The following is a 19,166-nucleotide window of genomic DNA, read 5'->3' as shown; positions in this document are numbered from 1 at the left end:
TGCCTTCATTCAGTAAAGGCCTGGAGTATGAAGCCTATGCAAGATTACAATCAGCTTGTTTTTAAACAGTTCATCTATATGACAAAAAAGTAACTTTACAGCCAGTTTCCTAGTGAAGTGCTTCTGCTGTACTGAGTACAAAACCAGTAGCCATACCTGGCAGTCACAAAACAAGCAATCAAGAATTGAGCAAACCAAGGCAATAACGATGCTAAAAATACCTTCAACATTTTACTTTAAACTGTTACTCAAAATAAAAGGTTTGCAAAAATCCAGCTTTCAGAAAACTGCCTTATGTTTTGGTAATTCTGTTAAAATTTCAAATAGGAAAAAAAAACGTTAATAGAGAAATCAAAGTAGCCATTTCTCTCGGAAGTGTTATTTCAGCGTTTATTCTGCTTTAGGACACTGGAGCGATGCTACTCAAAAGAACGTGTTTTGCACTCTGCAGTTACCTTACTGCAGATGTTTGCAAGAACACCGCTGCTTTATATATAATATAATAACTTAAAGCTCGCTGCTTTAACGCGCAGCCAGGACTGAGAGCACTTGTGGCTTCGCTTCCACAGAACTACCCCCTGCAAAGCCCCAGCTCCTGGCACACCTTCGCAAAGTTCATTTCGTCGCTCCCCGAGGGACGAAAACACGGTGAAACAGGCCTCGGGACTGCTCTGCTAGCAGGAAGAAGACGTAGGCGGCTGGCAGGAGACTGCATCCAGAGAGCCATTTGGTAGCCGAAACGCGCCTCCCACGCTGCGTGTAACGAGCAGAGAGGGAAATAAACTCCCCCTTACCCGAGGGGAGGGACGAGAGGCTCCGTCCCCCGCGGCCAGCCCCGTTGCGGGCCGGCCGCCCCCTCCCCGCCCCTCTCCCCGTCACCCGCCTCAGCCCGGCCCCGGCCCCGGCCCCGCGGCCCCGCTGTCCCCGGAGCGCCGCCCCCCCCGTCCCCTGGGAGCCTCCGCGGCCCTGGCCAAGATGTCTGCCTTCGGAGCCACCCGGGTGAGCGGCGGGGTTGGGGGGACGCGGGGCAGGGCCGGGGGCTGCGGAGGCCTCGGAGGTCTGAAGGGCTCGGGGTTGCTCGGGAGCCCCGGAGGACGGAGCCGTGCGGGGCTGAAGTCCGCGCCCTGCTCTGTTTTGTTGTGTTTTTTTTGTTTGTTTGTTTGTTTGTTTGTTTGTTTGCCGTCTCGGCCATGAATTGGCAGCGTTTATCTCAGGAGCGCTGCTCGTGTCTCTCTGCTGTTGTGCTGCACAAGCAGGGCCGTTAGAAAACAAACAAAAAAAAAATTAAAAAAACGGGTTTTGCTTCCTGCTTCTAAGCGTCAGGGCTTACGGTTCAGAGTGTTTCATACGGTGCCTTTTCTAGCTGTGCTGCCTACACAGTTGGTTTTTTTTGTTTGTTTGTTTGTTTTGCTTATGCTGGTTTGTTTTTTTTTTTATATGTGCAGTACATAAATATTGGTTTTCTGAAGTGCTGCAGTTCTCTAAACTTGAAATACTGCTTACATGGAAAGAAGTTACTGAGCAGCGCAGAAAGGTTGTTTCTCTGAAGGGCTGAGCTTTTATAAACCTGGATTTCTGCATACATCAAAAGCTGCTGACCCACCGGCACCTCCTAATTTCCAGGGTGGAGGTGGTTCAGGGCTCAGGTAGCACCTTGCTAAGCCTTCGCAGGGGCCTTTTCCTGGCTTCCCCGCTTCCTGAAGTAGGTAAAAGTTGAAGGGCCCTGGGTCAGTGCTGAGGCATGACCGCTGGGCTGGGCCTGCAGCCAGGGCGGGTGGCGTGCCAGGCGAGTGGGTGTTCAGCGCGCCAGGCAGAGAGCTTCCAGCCATAGGAAGGCGACAGACAGTGACCATGCACCATGTACATCGGTGTTCCGAGTTCAGCCTACGGACACGGCACCTTCACAGTCACGGTTTTGGCTGCAGAGAGCTGTAGAAGTTGTGTGAGCATCGCTAGCACCTTGGCACTGAATCCGGCTGTCCCACCGAGTCCAACAGGGAAGCGGATGAAATAGGTGGCAACCCAAATTCTTACAGGTTACAAACTGTGGTCCTTTGTCACTTGATCGCTTGCGCCACAGCCAGGGATGGATCACACCTTGTCCTTTCCATGTGTCTGTCTGTGGTGTTTCTGCAGAACCTTCCGTGCTGATCTGGCATACCACTCTGTATGAAAACCCCAACAGACATAGGTTTTCTGGGATGAATTTCACTGTTTCCTTTATGTAGGATGTCACCCTTAGCATTATTTTGAATTCAGTACTTTTTCTAGTTGAGACAAAACATTTTGGTGAAAAAGCTGTGTATGACTATCAAGGGCTGCTCCTTTAAAAAAAAAAAAAAAAAAAAAAAGGTGATTTCTAATACCTAGCTTTTGCTCAATGTCATCATCATCTTGGCTTCTACTAGATAAAGGAAGGTATAAAAAATCCTGAATGATTGAGGTTCATCTAGATGCGTGTTGATTTTGTTTGTTTTCCTATATTACAACAGTGGTAGCAGTTGCATAAAACTTAAGTAAAATATCATGCTACTATTCTGCAATGCTATGGCTTGTGAAAACTCCAAATGAGTAATATATTGCCTAATAGAAAATACAATCCCGAACTGTGAATAAACTTAATAGTTAAGTATTCAGTTATGTGATACCTTCCCCTGTCCTATGCCTAGTCTTCCAGCATTTCTTCACCTTTCAACTTTATAGATGTTTTCAGTATGCTTTAAAAATACCTCTTTTCACTCTGTTGATACCCGTGTTTGCTTTTTTAACCTTCTCTGCGTAGCATTCTTATTTTTAAGAGCAGTCACCTACCACTACTTTGTTTTTTAACTACTTATAGCCTACCCAGCTATATTCCGCTCCTGTCTCTAGAGTTTCCAATACAAATTCTGACATATTTTTGTACTGTTATGATTAATTCAATTTTCTAATGCTACAAAATAAGTGACTGGTCTCATCAAACTTTTTTTTTAACCTAATCACTTGTCACACGATGAAAGAGACTGACATCTGCAATGTCCTTTCAGGTAGTTGCAGAGAGAGATGAGGTCTCCCCTCAGCCTCTTCTCCACGCTAAGCAACCCCAGTTCCCACAGCCAGTCCTCATAAGATGTGTTTTGTAGCTTCCTTGCTCTTCTCTGAACATGCCCCTGAACCCTGATGTCCTTCTTGGAGTACACAGTACTCAAGGTGCAGGCTCATCAGTGCCACGTACAAGGGGACAATCACTTCCCCAGTCCTGTTGGCCATGCCAGTTCTGATGCAGGCCACAATGACACCACTACAACGGTAATCACTAAGTATATATACATTACTGCAACTTGCTAGAAGGGAATCTTAGGCATTATTAGGTCAAAATATTCTGATACCTATTGTTTATTACGTAGATTGTTGTTTTCAGAATCATACTAATCCTGACCATAGGTAAACACTGGATAGGTGGAGTGCTTAGTAGTGGGCAATAACTTCTGGCTTGATTAGTGTACATTTCAAAATATATATATTATTATGTCTCTGAGCATGTTCACATGTGGATTTATGTTCTTTAAAGAAGACGTGCTATATTATGCTTAGTTATTTTTAAATAATTGATTTTGCAATCTTAGAAATGGGTACACCAGTTCACACAAGCTCAGTGCTGTCTTGGATCCCATGCTGATGTAAGCCATCAGTTTGCATCAGCTTGCCACAGGAACAAAGTTGAAGGTAGCCAGGAATTCTTCTAGATCATGTTAGTATTGTACCTGATGTGATACTGTTTTCTAAACAGGGAATCTATATTTAAAGTTGTGCTGCCATCAGGTTAGTAGCTTTAGGAGACTTGAGCTATCAATGTCTTATATCTCCTGTTCTGTTTCTCTTCAGCGGATGCTCCAAACCATTGCAGGGCTTGGATGGCGATCACATTCTAGTAAACCTGCTCAAAATGTCCATACAGGCAAACCTGGAGCTGGCTTTAGCTTCGGTAGGTATCACATTCTTTGAAAGGAGTGCAGCAACTAAGGACAAATTGCAGAGTTAGTTTAAAATAAAAAACACTGTATTGCAGTTCAGTATGAAGATAAAGTTGAATTTTTTTGGTTACTAGAGAGGCCCAGGAAGTGGTGGTTTAGATTGTCTTGAGAGGAATGAAACTACTCTTCTTTTCCCCTACTCTGACAACTGGCAAAATTAAAGCTAATGTAGAATTTGTGACTTCTTTTTTCTTTTTTATAATAGAACTTACTGATGAACAGAAAGAGTTTCAAGCTACTGCTCGTAAATTTGCTCTGGAGGAAATTATTCCTGTTGCTGCACAATATGACAAAACTGGAGAGGTAAATCTATCATACAGTAGGGGAAAATTAAATTTTTATATTACCCTGCATGAAATTTAAAATGTTGGCTGTGATTAATCAGAAGGTGATTTTCCTCATTTATTTCAGTATCCTCTTCCACTCATAAAACGGGCTTGGGAACTTGGTCTTATAAATTCACACATACCAGAAAGCTGCGGTAAGTAAATATTTTTAATCTGTAAAATAAAACTAAGAAAAGGACTTGGAGGTGTTTATATGTGTAATTAGGGATTCTGTATAAAATAAACAGTTGCATATTTGAATAATTAAGTTTAACCTTTTAATTTCCTGTTTTATTCATTATGTAGTCTGAGCCTTCCATCTTCAAAGGCTATCATGGAAGTGGAAGGGGTTCCTAAAAAGGATAAAGACAGCAAAAGATACAGAACAGCTTCTGTATGAGAAATAACTAAAACATCAGTGTCATGAAGAGTGTGAAAAGGGATTGATAGCTCATCATCCCTTTCCATACAACTAGAAGGCATCAGTGAAGTCAGCAGATGGCAGGTTCTGAGTAAATTAAAGGAGATAGTGTGAATTAAACACACGCTTTTCCTTAAATGTAAAAAGATTTAATGAACAATGCATTGGATGAAGTCCTACCACTACAAGGAGCCTGCCAAGATGCATCATGAGCCCATTTGTTATAGGCCCCTGCACCAGCACTGATCACTGTGAGCATCAGCATGGAACATGCTAGCCCTGCATTATATTCACCCCCCAGACCAGGTCCACGGCCCAAAGGCGGCCCCTGAGCACTTTTACAAGACAAAGCTGTGGCATTTCTCATCACGGTACCAAGAGAAACTTGTGGCAGAGTTGCTCTGTCCCTGGCATTCCTGCTCCCAGCCAGCCTACCCCATGCTCCAGCCAGGTTGTTCCTTGGTCACATCTGCTGAACAGTTAAAATCTCTATATCCCCTTCATTTTATGCAGTGTGTAGTTAATTTGTGAAACTCATAGCTGCTGCATGATATTGATGCTAAAATATTTACCTATGTTAAAAAGAGATGAGTGCAAATTCACTGAAGGGGAAGTCTGTCAAGGGTTAGCGTTAACAAGGATACCAAGAGTACTTCAGGCTGAGGGAGACACCTAGAGGATGGAGAATGTATTTTGAACAAATGTTGCTGCATTGTTACTGTATTTCGAAGCACTTCCCAAAGTCGGTTTCTGTCAGAAACAGATTACAAGATTGGTTGGCTGACTAACATGAATAACTTGGTATTCATAGGAGCTATGGTAGCTCAGGAGCCTTTGTGGTCACTTCTCTGCTTCCTAAGAGCTCTAAAGGACATTCTCAAATGTAAAGTAGTCAAACAGTTGTTGCCATTCTGTGTAACATGCCCCATATCAATCATGCAACCTTGGAGCAGTCAAATGTAGTTTTCCAATCATCTCTTACCATTCTGACAAAACTTTATTTAAAAAGTTGGTGTGGGATGTCTGATCAAACGCAGCGCACAATCAAGTGTATACGGGGCAGTATGTTTTTGATAGTTAATTTATGTAAATTGCTAGTATGTCCCACTTTAAAATCATTTTAGTAAATTAAATATTTCAACTGTAGGCGGTCTTGGCCTTGGCAGTTTTGAAGCATGCCTTATTACAGAAGAGTTAGCTTATGGATGCACAGGAGTTCAAACTGCCATTGAAGCAAATTCCCTAGGGGTAAGTTCTGTCATTTCTTACCTCCTTTAAACTGAAGTCTGTGCGTTTTAAAAAAGCAGATTAATAGTATAAATATTTTCTTTCAGCAAATGCCAGTAATCATTGCAGGAAATGAGCAGCAACAGAAAAAATACTTGGGAAGAATGACAGAAGAACCAATGATGTGTGTAAGTATAACTTATACACTGTAGAATGTTCCTAAGCCACATTCATCAGTATTAGTCATTTTTTGGAAGAAAGCAGTGGTATCTACTTAAAACTTGGCCCATTTTTGTTTGTAAATACACTGTGTCATTTATTCAAAATCAAGGAATAGTAAATTTGATGCGAACAGTGAGGAAATAGAAGATATTACCTGGAAAACCATCCTAATCACTTACCAAAAAAAAAAAAAATCTTATTTCCCTTTCAGGAGGTTGTTTAGCTGGGGTCATTTAGCTTGGAGAAGAGAAGGCTCAGGGGAGACCTTATTGTACTTTACAATTGCCTTAAAGGAGCTTGTAGTGAGGTGGGGATTGGGCACTTCTCCCAAGCACCAAGTGATAAGACAGGGAAGATGACTTCAAGTTGTACCAGGGGACGTTTAGGTTGGACATAGGAGAAATTTCTTTACTGAAAAGGTTATGTGGCATAAGAATAGGCTGCCCAGGGAAGTAGTTGAGTCACCATCCCAGAAGGTCTTCAAGAAACGTGTAGATATAGAATTTAGCATGGTTTAGCTGTGGACTTCAGTACTAGGTTAAAGGCTGGACCAGATGACCTTAGAGGTATTTTCCTACCTGAACAATTACAAGCTTCTGTGATTCTAAGAAGAGGTGTGGGAGTTTAAAAGAGGCTTGTATAAGCACGTACTCATATGACATGAGCAGTACTTGTTACAGAGAAAGAAAGAGTCATGTGCAATGCATTACAACCTGAATAACTAAGCCCCATAAAATGAAGAACACAGTAGGTATAAAATGTTACACTGTACTCTTATTTGCAAATTTTAAAGATCCTCAGCTTTTACATCAGTTTGTGAAGTATGAGGAATTGATGAGTTACAAAATGTTTCTGTTTATCATGTTTATCTGGTGTACGAAAGGTTCAACATGAGTCAGCAGTGCGTGCTTGCAGCCCAAAAGGCCAAATACATCCTGGGCTGCAACAAAAGAGGTCGAGTGAGGTGACTGTCCCCCTCTGCTCTGCCCTTGTCAGACTCCACCTCTAGTACTCCGTACAGGTTTGGGGCCCCCAAAACAGGAAAAATGTGGACCTGTTAGAAAAAGTCCAGAGGAGGGCCACAAAGATGATCAGAGAGCTGGACCACCTCTCCTGTGAGGAGAGGCTGAGAGAGCTGGGGATGTTCAGCCTGGAGAAGAGAAGGCTCCCTCATTGTGTCTTGTGTATTGAAATACTGTACTCAGCTCTGTACTCAGCTCTGGTGAGGCCGCACCTCAAGTACTGTGTTCAGTTTTGGGCCCCTCACTACAAGAAGGACATCGAGGTGCTTGAGCGGGTGCAGAGAAGGGCGACGAAGCTGGTGAGGGGCCTGGAGAACAAGTCCTACGAGGAGCGACTGAGGGAGCTGGGCTTGTTCAGCCTGGAGAAGAGGAGGCTCAGGGGCGACCTTATTGCTCTCTACAGATACCTTAAAGGAGGCTGTAGCGAGGTGGGGGTTGGTCTGTTCTCCCATGTGCCTGGTGACAGGACGAGGGGAAATGGGCTTAAGTTGAGCCAGGGGAGTTTTAGGTTAGATGTTAGGAAGAACTTCTTTACTGAAAGGGTTGTGAGGCATTGGAACAGGCTGCCCAGGGAAGTGGTGGAGTCACCATCCCTGGAAGTCTTTAAAAGACGTTTAGATGTAGAGCTTAGGGATATGGTTTAGTGGGGACTGCTAGCGTTAGGTCAGAGGTTGGACTCGATGATCTTGAGGTCTCTTCCAACCTAGAAATTCTGTGATTCTGTGATACTGAAAGGGTTCTTCTAAAAAGGCTGGAGAGAGACTCTTTGCTCACTCAGATAATACAGGATGAGGAGTGATGGTTTTAAACTAAAAGAGGGGATATTTAGGTTAGAGGTTAGATAAAATTCTTCACTCAAAGGGTGAAGAAAACCTGATCTAGTGAGTGGCATCCCTGCCTGTGGCAGGAGGGTTGCAATTAGATGATCCTTAAGGTCCCTTCCAGCCCAAACCGTTCTATGATCATTAAAAATTATTTAAAATACGCATTTATTAGGAAATTTAACCCATATTTGCTTTGACAGTTGTTGCTTTTGGTAGTAGGGTTTTTTGCAGGGTAGTAGGTTTTTTGTAGGGTAATAGTTGTTGCTTTTTGTGGTAGGGTTTTTTGTGTAATATTTTAGGGTTTACTATGTGGTTTTGGTGCACATAGTCTGCAATAATATGGTTCCTAAAGAAAGAACTTTTTTCCTCAAGATTTTATATTTTATTTTTTTCTAGGCTTACTGCGTAACAGAGCCTGGAGCAGGCTCCGATGTAGCTGGTATAAAAACAAAGGCTGAGAAGAAAGGAGATGAATATGTTATTAATGGACAGAAAATGTGGATCACAAATGGTGGGAAAGCAAACTGGTGTGTTAACAGTTGACTCATCCTACATTTTCTATTATTCTGTTCTATACTGGCTTTTTTTTCCCCCAAAGTTAGATATTAGTGTTTCTTTAAAGTTCTATTGTAAATCCAAGTCTTCATTATGTTTCACCCCAATACAATTTTGCATCTGTGATTAGTGTATCAGCATAAGGTATAAGACTCTCAGGGCTGTGCAAAGCTTAAAAAGGAAATTAAGTGATGATATGGCAACTATACATTCAAGAATACCTCTTAAACCTTGATGCTACCAAACAAAATAATTTTGCTTTTTCTTCAAGGGAGGACAGCAGGAGTGTGATTTAACTTGCAAAATACTCAGGAAGCCCATATTACCAGCTACTTTACTTTGAAGGTGCAGTGATCGAGATCACTTGCTATTGATTCTGTTCAAAACATCTCTCACTTTTAGTGAAGCTAGAAACACTCTTGGATTGTGGTGTTACATTTTATTTTTCATAAGGGAAGACATTTTCTAACAGACAAAGAATCCAGATATTGCTGTGGTGGTGTGTCTGTGGAGCATGCTTGACAATATAGACCTCTTTTCATCATGTCTCACATAATACCACACTCATCCCCAACACATAAATTGTCTTAATTTAAGTGAAAAAGCTGTGTGCATTGACTCATAAAGCTGAATTTTCTAATTATTTATTTCCTTGTTCAAGGCAGAACTATCAAAGAGAATGTACCAGCTACATGTATCTTTTGACATTACCGAACACCATGAATGTGATTTACAGCTGTTTAATTTCTAATTGAAATACTTATTTACAACTTAGAAGAATAACATTAAGATCTTTGAAATCAGGTGATAACATTTTCTGTGCAACACTGTATCTCCTAAGAATTCATTTTTAAATATGTGATGTGACAGGTTTCTTTTTTACTGTTCGTGAAACTGATCATACCATAAAGACTTAAAGTAAGTGGAGAAGATGGAGAATCTTTGCATGTTTATATTAAGTAATTTTATTAAATCTTGAATGTTGCAGTAAGAGATGCAGTGACACTTCTCTCCATTGCTCACTGTCGGTTTATTTTTGTAAGGGGCAAGAAGAATGGATTGTTAATTTTCTTATAGATTTATTACATGCTAGAGACACTAAATATATAGATATACACACACATTGTTAATTGTGAGGATAAACTGAGTTTCCACTTCTTTGTTTTACACTAGGTACTTCTTGCTTGCTCGTACCGATCCAGATCCAAAAGTTCCTGCAAGCAAAGCTTTTACTGGATTCATTGTGGAGGCAGATAGCCCTGGAATCCAAATTGGAAGAAAGGTAAAGAAAGTATCTCTTACTTGACAAACCAGGGGTTATTATTTGTTTCTAAATCAAATCACAACAAATTGCAATTAAAGAAAACATGTTACGCAACTGAACGTTTTCACATTGTCATCTTTTCATTTTCACAACATAAACTATTCATAAGACATAATTTTACTCAGTCAGATAAAGAATTATTCAGAGTGGATTAAAGGAAAATGATTTTGAATAGCTGCAAAAAAATCTTTTGAGAACCATTTTATTGATCAATGCCAGTAGATGAGAAATACGCCGTCAAAGGATAAAAAAGAAGGTGGACGGTTTTAACCATAATTACACAGTGAGCTTTAATTTTAGGTACTGCTCAAGGAAGGCTCTTGAGGTTCTGGTGCAAATTAAATAAATAGGGGGAAAAAGGGAAGGAATCTGAAAATTTGAAAACTCCATTTTATTTTTTTGTGCGTGTGTTTCTGTTACAGTTATTTTTTTCTACTGCCTGCATACTAGTTTCTTTACTTTTTCCTTTCCCACCTCAAATGATACAGTTGAACTTGAGAAAGACCACGTGAGTGATTGTAGCTACAGAATCAATTTTATATAGGCGTAAGATAAACTGCCCAGCTTAGACAAATAAAGGGCATGCTGGTCTGTAAATGCAGAACTACTATTTGTCACGTATATGGTAATTCATAGATGAAATTGAAGTGTCTGGGAGGAGCTGGAGGGGAGAAGCTTACCTTATGCTTTGAGTAAACTAAAGCAAGATAATGTGTTGTACCTTGGAAAAATCCAAGTTAGTTGCACCTCCGTAAATTTCTCTTTTCAGGAAATGAATATGGGTCAACGCTGCTCAGATACGAGAGGTATTGTCTTTGAAGATGTGAGAGTCCCGAAAGAAAATGTATTAATAGCTGAGGGAGCTGGCTTTAAAATCGCAATGGGAGCTTTTGATAAGACCAGACCACCTGTAAGTATCAAAAATAATTTATTTATAAAATGTAATAGGAATTTTTTTGTTTTTATTCTGTGCTGTATTTAATTCAGGTAGCAGCTGGTGCTGTTGGGTTAGCAAAAAGAGCACTCGATGAAGCTACTAAATACGCTTTGGAGAGAAAAACCTTCGGGAAAGTGATTGCTGAAGTAAGTTAATTACATATTTATTCATACGTATTCACTTATATAAGCTATGTTTTCACATCAGTACAGTAGATGTACTACTAGTGAATTTCAGGGTTGTTCCTTGATTTTTAGGGTATGAGTTACTGTATCTCTGCCATTGCTTAGGTTCTCAAATACGTAGGTCAGTGACATCTAAGTAAATCCAGCCATGCAGTTACTCCAGGAATTCTTCTAAACTCTCAAGACATACGTAAGTTCTTCAATACTAATAAATAGGGATTTTCAGGCAAGGTATAAGCTTCTCTGAGTTATATTAAACAATACACAGTATTAATAAAAACTTAGAATATGTTACCAATCACACCAGTTTTTACCAGTTTTAAAGAAATTTAAATAAACAGCTAGCTAAATAAGATGTCATAAATACTGAAACACAACTTCATAATTCAGTACTTAATCCCTGTGACTAAATGAATTTTAGAATGAAACCCTTAAAAGTCTAATTCAACACAGAATTATGACAGCTTGATCCATATTCTGGAGAACTCATCTTGTACTATTTACTTTGTTGAAGGTATTAGTGTATAAAAAAGATTTTATTCTTTTTGGATGTCACAGAATCTTAAGCAGGCAATGTTAATCTAGTGTATCTCATCATTCATAGCACCAAGCAGTGTCATTCATGCTTGCTGAAATGGCAATGAAAGTGGAACTTGCTAGGATGGCTTACCAAAGAGCTGCATGGGAAGTTGATGCTGGCCGCAGAAATACCTACTATGCTTCCATTGCAAAGGCATTTGCTGGTGACATTGCAAACCAAGTAGCTACAGATGCGGTGCAGATTTTTGGAGGAAATGGATTTAATACTGAATATCCTGTAGAAAAACTAATGAGGGATGCTAAAATCTACCAGGTAAGTAAAAGAGAATGTGATCTCTACAATAATGCCTAAATTTTATATAGAAATACCTAATGGCTACTTATTTCAAATCTTGATGTACACATATGAAATAATTTTTTAGAATGACAGTAAGTATCCTTCGATTTAAAAAAAGGGAAACTCAAATTGGGCAAATTCTTGCATACTATGCACTAGATCAACAGCTTAACCTACATGTAACAAATAAATTTAATGGTCTGTTTTTTTCCGTATATGGTAACTCTGAAATTCTTAGGCTCTTCTTCATTTGGAATCTTCTTCATTTTGGAATCAAACACTGTAGAAAACACTACTCAAAATACCAATACTTCCTCTGGTATTCTATAAGTAGGTGTAGTTTATGTATGATGCTGTTCTTGAAAACCTTCGGTGCTGGAAATTCTCTGATTTTCCATATGTATCATAGACTGGTGCCTGCCTATAGTTTAGCTTTTCCTTCAGCCTGATACCTAGTTCAAATAACAGTTGTTGCAAATTATCTCCTTTTACACCTCAGATCCAAAGACAGTATGCAGAACAACTGATTGGTAATGACATTTTAGGAGCTTCTCACGTTTCTCTTATTTTAGTCTAGAAGAGAACACTACAGCGGCTTCTTCACCTTTTTCCTCATCAGTCATGCTGAATGACTTTTTTATTTTTATTTTTTCCTTTTCTGTTTCCAGTCTCTTCATTGCTTCTGGCTGTACTCCAAACCTTATGTTTGAAACTTTGGTAGCATAACCCAGGCAGAATATTTCGGTTGATATATCACCAACATTGAGTGTCATGGACTATATCGTGGTCTTGCATATGTTGTATTAACAGAATTATGACACAACCTGGAACGATTGGCCTGTTTTTAACAACAAACCAAACCTATACTTACTCATGTTTAGCCTGTAGTCACCCATAATTCCCAGGTTTTTCTGCATTGTTATTGCTGAGAAATTATTCCATGTTATGTCATAATTCTTGTCTTGGGATATATTATGCTGCAGTTCTTTATTCAGCAAGAATGTTTTAATTATGCTCAGCAAAACCAGTAGTCTTTTCACCTCTTTCTGATAGTAATAGCGGCTAGGTAAAACTTATCAGAATAGGTATCAAGAAATGAATGTGAACCATAATCTGAAAGGTTAGTTAGTTATAACAGTTGTCGTTCTTAGGATCCTATGTAGTTAGCATTTCTCTTATAGCTGACTTTAAAATGAAAACTATGATTCTCCCTAGCCAATATTTTGGTTTTCTCTGTTTAAGGAAAGACAGCTACTACTTTGGAATCTAAAGGTCCTTAGTACTAATTGCAGTCCTGCAAGCAAGATGAATGAGTAATATAATTAATTTTACTTTGGGCATTTTTTCTGTCAGGTTCTATGTTTTTCTAGAGAAAGATGTTGTGAGGGTTGGAAGCTTATTTAAAAGTTAAGATTAATTTTACAGAATTCTAGTTATTTAGATCTTCTATTATACTGATCCATCACAGGTGCATGTCAAGGTAGACTTTTCTAATTGTTCAGTCTAATAAGATTTAGTATTAATTTTTGTTGTTTTTCTGCTTCCCTTCATCCCTTAAAAGAATACAAGGAAGGATTTTGTCTTTAGAATAATTTTGCCCATGTCACTTGATTATGCTTTACTATATTATGGCCCAATTCCACATGGTACATGCTTTTGGCCATGGGTTTCATGTATAAAACTTCATTTTCCACTTGTTCTTTTCTTCCATATATTTGATATTTCTCAGTATTACACAGTTCTACTACTTCCCTTCAGTTGAAGGTGGTGCTTGAAGCTGCTTCCGTTGCTTATAAGCCAAAACCTCTTTTGCATTTATTTAAGCAGACTGAGAGTTTTGATGTCTTTACACTTGAGTTCCATGGCTGTCTTCACCAGCAAGTAATTCAGTACAATAGGAGGAGATTAGCAGATTGCAGGAATAGCTGCTGAATGCCCTCCAGCTACACTATATCCAGTTTGGAGAGGCTAAGTTCACAGCATGCCTGTTTGGTTACTTGGACCGAATGTCCCCATTATGTGTGTAATTGTAAAGGCTTCTAAGTTGTAAACAAATCTGTAAATCGTTATAGGCCTAGACAATTTTGGCTTCATTAGGATTTGGACCGTATTTGGTGTATAGAGGGAGTACAGTTTCCAGTTAAGTTTGCTCTAAAAAGCACCTACTTTCACCAAACTAAATCTGCTCTATAACCTGGATCATTGTAGGGTAAGCAGCAGCAGTCCGATGATTCACTTTGAGAATGAAAAGTTTCCTCTGAAGCAAAAAACTAATGTGACTGCAGGTTATAGTGGTTCTATTTCCAAAAAGCTTTGTAAGGTTCTTGAGAATACTGTCCCTATTTTATGACTGCAGAAAGTGAATTTACCTGAATTTGAGCAACTCGTCAAATCAAGTTCTGGCAGACCTGGGAACTGAAACACTTGAATCCCTAAGCTGTGTTACTTCCACCCTCAAATCCTGTTGCAGTATATCTGTGGAGCATAGAGTCTTCTTACTGCATTAGAGCTTCATATATACAGTGTTTTGCATCTCTGTCTTTCCTGCCATCAAGCCATGTAAAACAGGGTGATGATGCAGAATGTTTCTAGAAGACGATGCAAGAATGTAAGGTTAAAGAACAGAAAAAAAGGGATACTGTATTGGAGAGAGTACTAGTTAGCAAGAAGAAATGGAAGTAAATGAATCAAAGCAAATGCTTGATGTGACCTTGAAAGGCTAGACAACAAAAATACAACACTCAGCACAAGTCATCTTCTCTTCACCCATTGTTTTAAAACCTAGTTTGTAAAACCTAAACTATGTGTTTTCTTCCTCAGATAACACGTTTTCTTGATCTTTTTTGGCTCCCTATGTCTATTTGCCTGAGAAAATTATTGAATTTAGATGAGAGGATATGAGACTGTCTCTCAGTATCTTGTGTATGATTTATTTTATTTAGCCAAATGTAGTTACTTAGTCACGTTGGAATTTTTCAGTTCTATTTTTCTTGGATTTAACATTCCAATCCACACTGTAATCTAGTATGCTAAGGAGGTTTAAAAGTGTAGAAAGATCAATTTAAACCTTTTTAAGAATGATCATCTAACATTGTTGCAATTCTTCTTTTCAGATTTATGAGGGAACTGCTCAGATTCAAAGGATGATCATAGCTCGTGAACATGTTAGCAAATTTAAGGCTTAAAGAAATGTGTGTGGCACTATGGTAGTATTCTGTGTTCTCATGGAAGAGGATTTTAGTGTGTTTCTCAATACAATGGAAAATTTGTGGAAAAAAAGTCCTTTTCCTTAAAAATCTTTTTATTGAGTACATAATTAAACACTACTTCTTCCCATCCACTCCCTCTGAATTCCAAAGTGACTGATTGTTGTCTTTCCCCACTTAATCATTTTCACTCAAATATTCAGCCTTTGATGGGGGAAGAGAAAAAACCTTCCCTATAAAATTTATAGATTTATTTGATTTTAAAAGTTACCAAAATTCAGATATTTTTTTTTTTTGGTCAGTGAAGGCATTCAGCATGTGGAAATTCAGCATGAGGAATTAAATACGGAGAGTTTCTGTATTGTTTATAATGATACAGATTTGTTCTGTCTCTTTTATCATTGGCATTTGGATGGATATCAAATTAATAAATCTCAGGGAAATAGTTACTTACAAATGCTATTCTAATTCCTCAGGAATACCATGTTGCAGCAGATTGTCTCTAGGTCACCTAGAGCTCGCTGAAAATAAATACACTAACATGTTGGTTTTGTTGGCCTTTAGAAATTTGTATTTAAAAAAAAAAAAAAGAATATTAATTTCTGGACCATTCGAAAGCGTGTATTATCATAAATTAGAACACACTGCACTATTATTTTTCTCAAACAGAGACAGGATTACTGTTTGTAGTTTGTCTATATTTTATGTGTGTCCCTGAAGCAATATGAACAAAACCTACTTCTTGTTTTCAAAAGATACAGCATAATAGGGCTTATTTTCAATTTCTTAACCATGTTATTCACCTGAATCCAGCACTGAAAAAAATGTCATTGAAAGCCTTTATCTCTGTTCTTCAAAGAAACCTGTTGTGTTCATGAAGAAAATACTTGTGCCTTCTCCTGTGCAAGACATCTGCGTTACAGTTGGGTGTTATGGACAGCTTTTGGTAAAAGTAATTATGTGGTTTTGTTATAGCATAAATAAGAATGATTGTTCAATTTTTAACTTTTTAATTTTAACCAATGCCACATAAAATAACCTCTAAGAAACATTGCCATATTTTCATTTATAATATATCTATTCTAAATTTGAATATTACTCCAAAAATCCAAGTACAAAAAGGGCAAGAAACGAGAACCTCACAACACAATGTTTTTTCACTGTAAAGTTAGATGATCAAAATGTTATTTCTGACAGCCGTTGCTGCATTCGAATAAAACCTCATTTTAAACAGAGAGGCGTGGTGGTTTTATTCATTTTGTTTGCCACATCATTTAAATTGTATTTTGCATAAGTTGTCCAGCGTCTGAAACAGGCAAATAGCTGCACCTCAGTTCCTCCTGTGCTACTGCCCAAAACAGCTGCATGGCTGTTGCGGTTCAGCAGTGTGAAGGCTTTGCCTGCATGAAGACTGTTCTGAGGACTGAGATCCAACCCAGCAGTGACGGTATGCGGCTTGAAGGAATGCAGCCTCTCTGACTGGTGCACTTGCTTAAGTAAATGTTCAGTCACGATGATTCACTTCAAGTCAAAGTGAAACTTTTCCTTAAGAATGACTTATGTGATCGTTTTTGTTTCAGATTCAATGTATTTAAAGGTATATTCCTTTCCATCAGTGTATGCACTTAACTGTTTGCAGAAGGAACAGCCAAGGAAGAGGAATTCTTGAGAATTTTGTGTTTTGTTTTGTTTGAAATTTGGCTAGGCTCTGCTGGGCAGTGCTGGCAGAACGCGTGTTCCCTGGACTTCTTGGAAAAATTACTCAGGCACATCTGGAGTGCCATATCCAGCTCTGGGCTCCCCAGCATAAGAGAGAGATGGAGCTACAGGAGACAGTCAAAGGGCTGCTAAATGACAGACAGATGGGACAGCTGCACTGAAGGAACAGATGACAGATTCTGGTATTTGTCACATCACGTCACAGTGAGAGTGGTGGGATAAATGCCAACACAGGTCAGATGTTTGTTTTCTGCATCGTCAGTGCTGTCTAGGTAAATTGCAGAAAAGCAATTTCTAATCAATGTTTTTGATGATTGCAAACTTAGAAAACAAGTACTCTTGGATAGCAATAACAAAAACTATTTCAGTATGTTACTTAAAAACAAACACTAATGGACAGACCTTCAGGAGTTAGTCCTATCACTTTCTAAAATAAATAAATCAAATTATAGAATGATATGCTTTAAAGTTCATAATGGTGACTTTGCACTCCTGATAAATTTTGTAATACTCTGGCTACAGGTTCTCCTGGAACTTTAAATGATTTCCTTTGGATTTTTAAAATTCTCTGCACATTGAGGTGAAAGCCCAGAAAATGAGTACTGTTTTAATTTTTATATATCTATGCATATATGTATGTGTCTATATAGATGCACATATTACTGTATTATTACTGTATTTTATAATATTTAATTACTTGGTATTTATATAAGCTATGCATTTATGTAATATGTATGATTCAAGTGCAGTACGTCTACATTTTAGTACTATACAAAGGAAATATGGTAGGAACCAGTTCTTGTTCTCAGATCTGCTTTTACGTTAAAAAGAAAAAAAAAAAATGATACCAGTCTGATGAGCATTTTAGTTATCTGGCTTGTACTCTCCCCCCTGAGAAAAAGGATTTATTCTCAGTCTTATTTTTTCACCATAGTGACTAGCATTATAAATTTAACTTATAACCATATATTACGCCTTTTTTTCCTGTTCCTTCTCATGCAAACCATGGTGGAAAACAATACTCAAAAGCTTCTAAAAAATTGCTTGATTACTTGCATCTCCAGTCCCATCTCATGGAAGAAATGTTTAAATGGTGTTACAAAAAATAAGATAGTATCCTGGTTTTGGAAGAAAGTATATAGGAATTAAGGTGTTGGATTTGAAACCTTTAGGGCAGAAGAATATTGCTTTCTTGGATCCCTGATGAGTGTTGACATGTATTATCGTATCTAAAGTAGATGTTTATCACCAGTTAAGCTCTAGAATTACTCAGAGACCCAGGAAGCTAAAGTTTCTTTAGGTTCCAACCTTTGAGCTTCTTAGAGCTGTCCAGTTGAATTCCTTTCCCAAATTCTAATCCAGCACTAGGAGGCAGGGGTACACTGTAAGGTCGTTTACATTGATGTATTAGAGATGTGTAGTTCTTGGATTAATGACTGATGGTACTAGGAAATACTTCTGTGATAACTGAATATAGCTTTAGAGACACGAAGTTGAAAAGTGTTAGCAAATGCTAATGATCGTAAAGTCTCATGGTAAATTTAAGCAGCTTGTCTTGTGCACGTTCTTAGTCCAAAAACACCATTTAGTTTCCTGTATGTATAAAGGGCTTAGTCACATTGAGAGAGGGAGTTAGGAGAATACAATAAATCACTAACCTTTTAGAAAAGAATTTACTAAATTTTAGAAAAGGGGGGAACTGGGAGAGGAAGTTAGGTGAATCTTATCAAGTAGAGATAAAGTGATAGCACGAAACTAGGATGCTCAAATTAATTAAAGCAAGAAGCCTTGGGCCCCAAGGTCAGTCTCCTAATAAGAGTGTGAGCCTATCTTAAGAAATTGGTCCTGCGGATAGACAAGAGCCAAAGAGCAACTGAGTCTGCACGGAGACAAGAGGTCAACTAGTGGTGACGAGGAAGAGTCGTCAATCTTCATCCCCATGACCCCCAATGACCACCACCAGAATACACTGTGCAAGCGCAGATGGGAGGAGTTTATGGAAATGACTCCTTGGAACTAATTTTAATACGGAGCGGGACAGGTTATGAATATGTATAGGTGTATTGTGAAACTTCATGCATATGTAACACTTTACTGCATAAAACCAAGACAAGTTGCTGTGTCAGGTGCACACGACTTTGGCGGGACTAACCCCTGTGCTGCCCAGCGCTGAATAAACATACCTACTTTACAATCTTACTGATTGTGGAGTCCGTTTTCCGCAAGTCAACATCTTCCAGGTAAGTGTACCAGAATAATCGCAGAATTGCAAAATCCAACAATCAAGATCATGTTCTTGAATCAGTTT

General features: G+C 38.8%; 1 protein-coding gene across 1 annotated transcript; it reads left to right on the top strand.

Moving 5' to 3' along the window:
* The first annotated feature begins 878 nt into the window (after nt 1-878).
* Nucleotides 879-16,374, top strand: ACADM (acyl-CoA dehydrogenase medium chain). The gene is made up of 12 exons (XM_084298121.1): nt 879-999; nt 3,865-3,964; nt 4,219-4,316; nt 4,425-4,494; nt 5,908-6,008; nt 6,095-6,175; nt 8,452-8,582; nt 9,784-9,892; nt 10,704-10,844; nt 10,922-11,017; nt 11,661-11,909; nt 15,047-16,374. The coding sequence occupies exons 1-12, from the start codon at nt 976-978 to the stop codon at nt 15,116-15,118; spliced, it is 1,272 nt and encodes a 423-aa protein (XP_084154247.1). The 5' UTR covers nt 879-975; the 3' UTR covers nt 15,119-16,374.
* The last annotated feature ends 2,792 nt before the right edge of the window (nt 16,375-19,166 follow it).

The sequence above is a fragment of the Netta rufina genome, assembly GCF_964035555.1.
Source record: "Netta rufina genome assembly, chromosome: 18".
Lineage (NCBI taxonomy): Eukaryota > Metazoa > Chordata > Aves > Anseriformes > Anatidae > Netta > Netta rufina.
Note: the sequence above shows the minus strand (reverse complement) of the source record. Positions and strands in the feature narration are given on the sequence as shown.

What these genes read in the sequence shown, in the direction of transcription:
- ACADM (XM_084298121.1), top strand. Translation starts at nt 976, where the DNA reads ATGTCTGCCTTCGGAGCCACCCGG. An exon ending in TGGAGCTGGCTTTAGCTTCG is followed by an intron (nt 3,965 to 4,218) that starts GTAGGTATCACA and finishes TTTTTATAATAG; the next exon opens with AACTTACTGATGAACAGAAA. An exon ending in GAATCCAAATTGGAAGAAAG is followed by an intron (nt 9,893 to 10,703) that starts GTAAAGAAAGTA and finishes TTCTCTTTTCAG; the next exon opens with GAAATGAATATGGGTCAACG.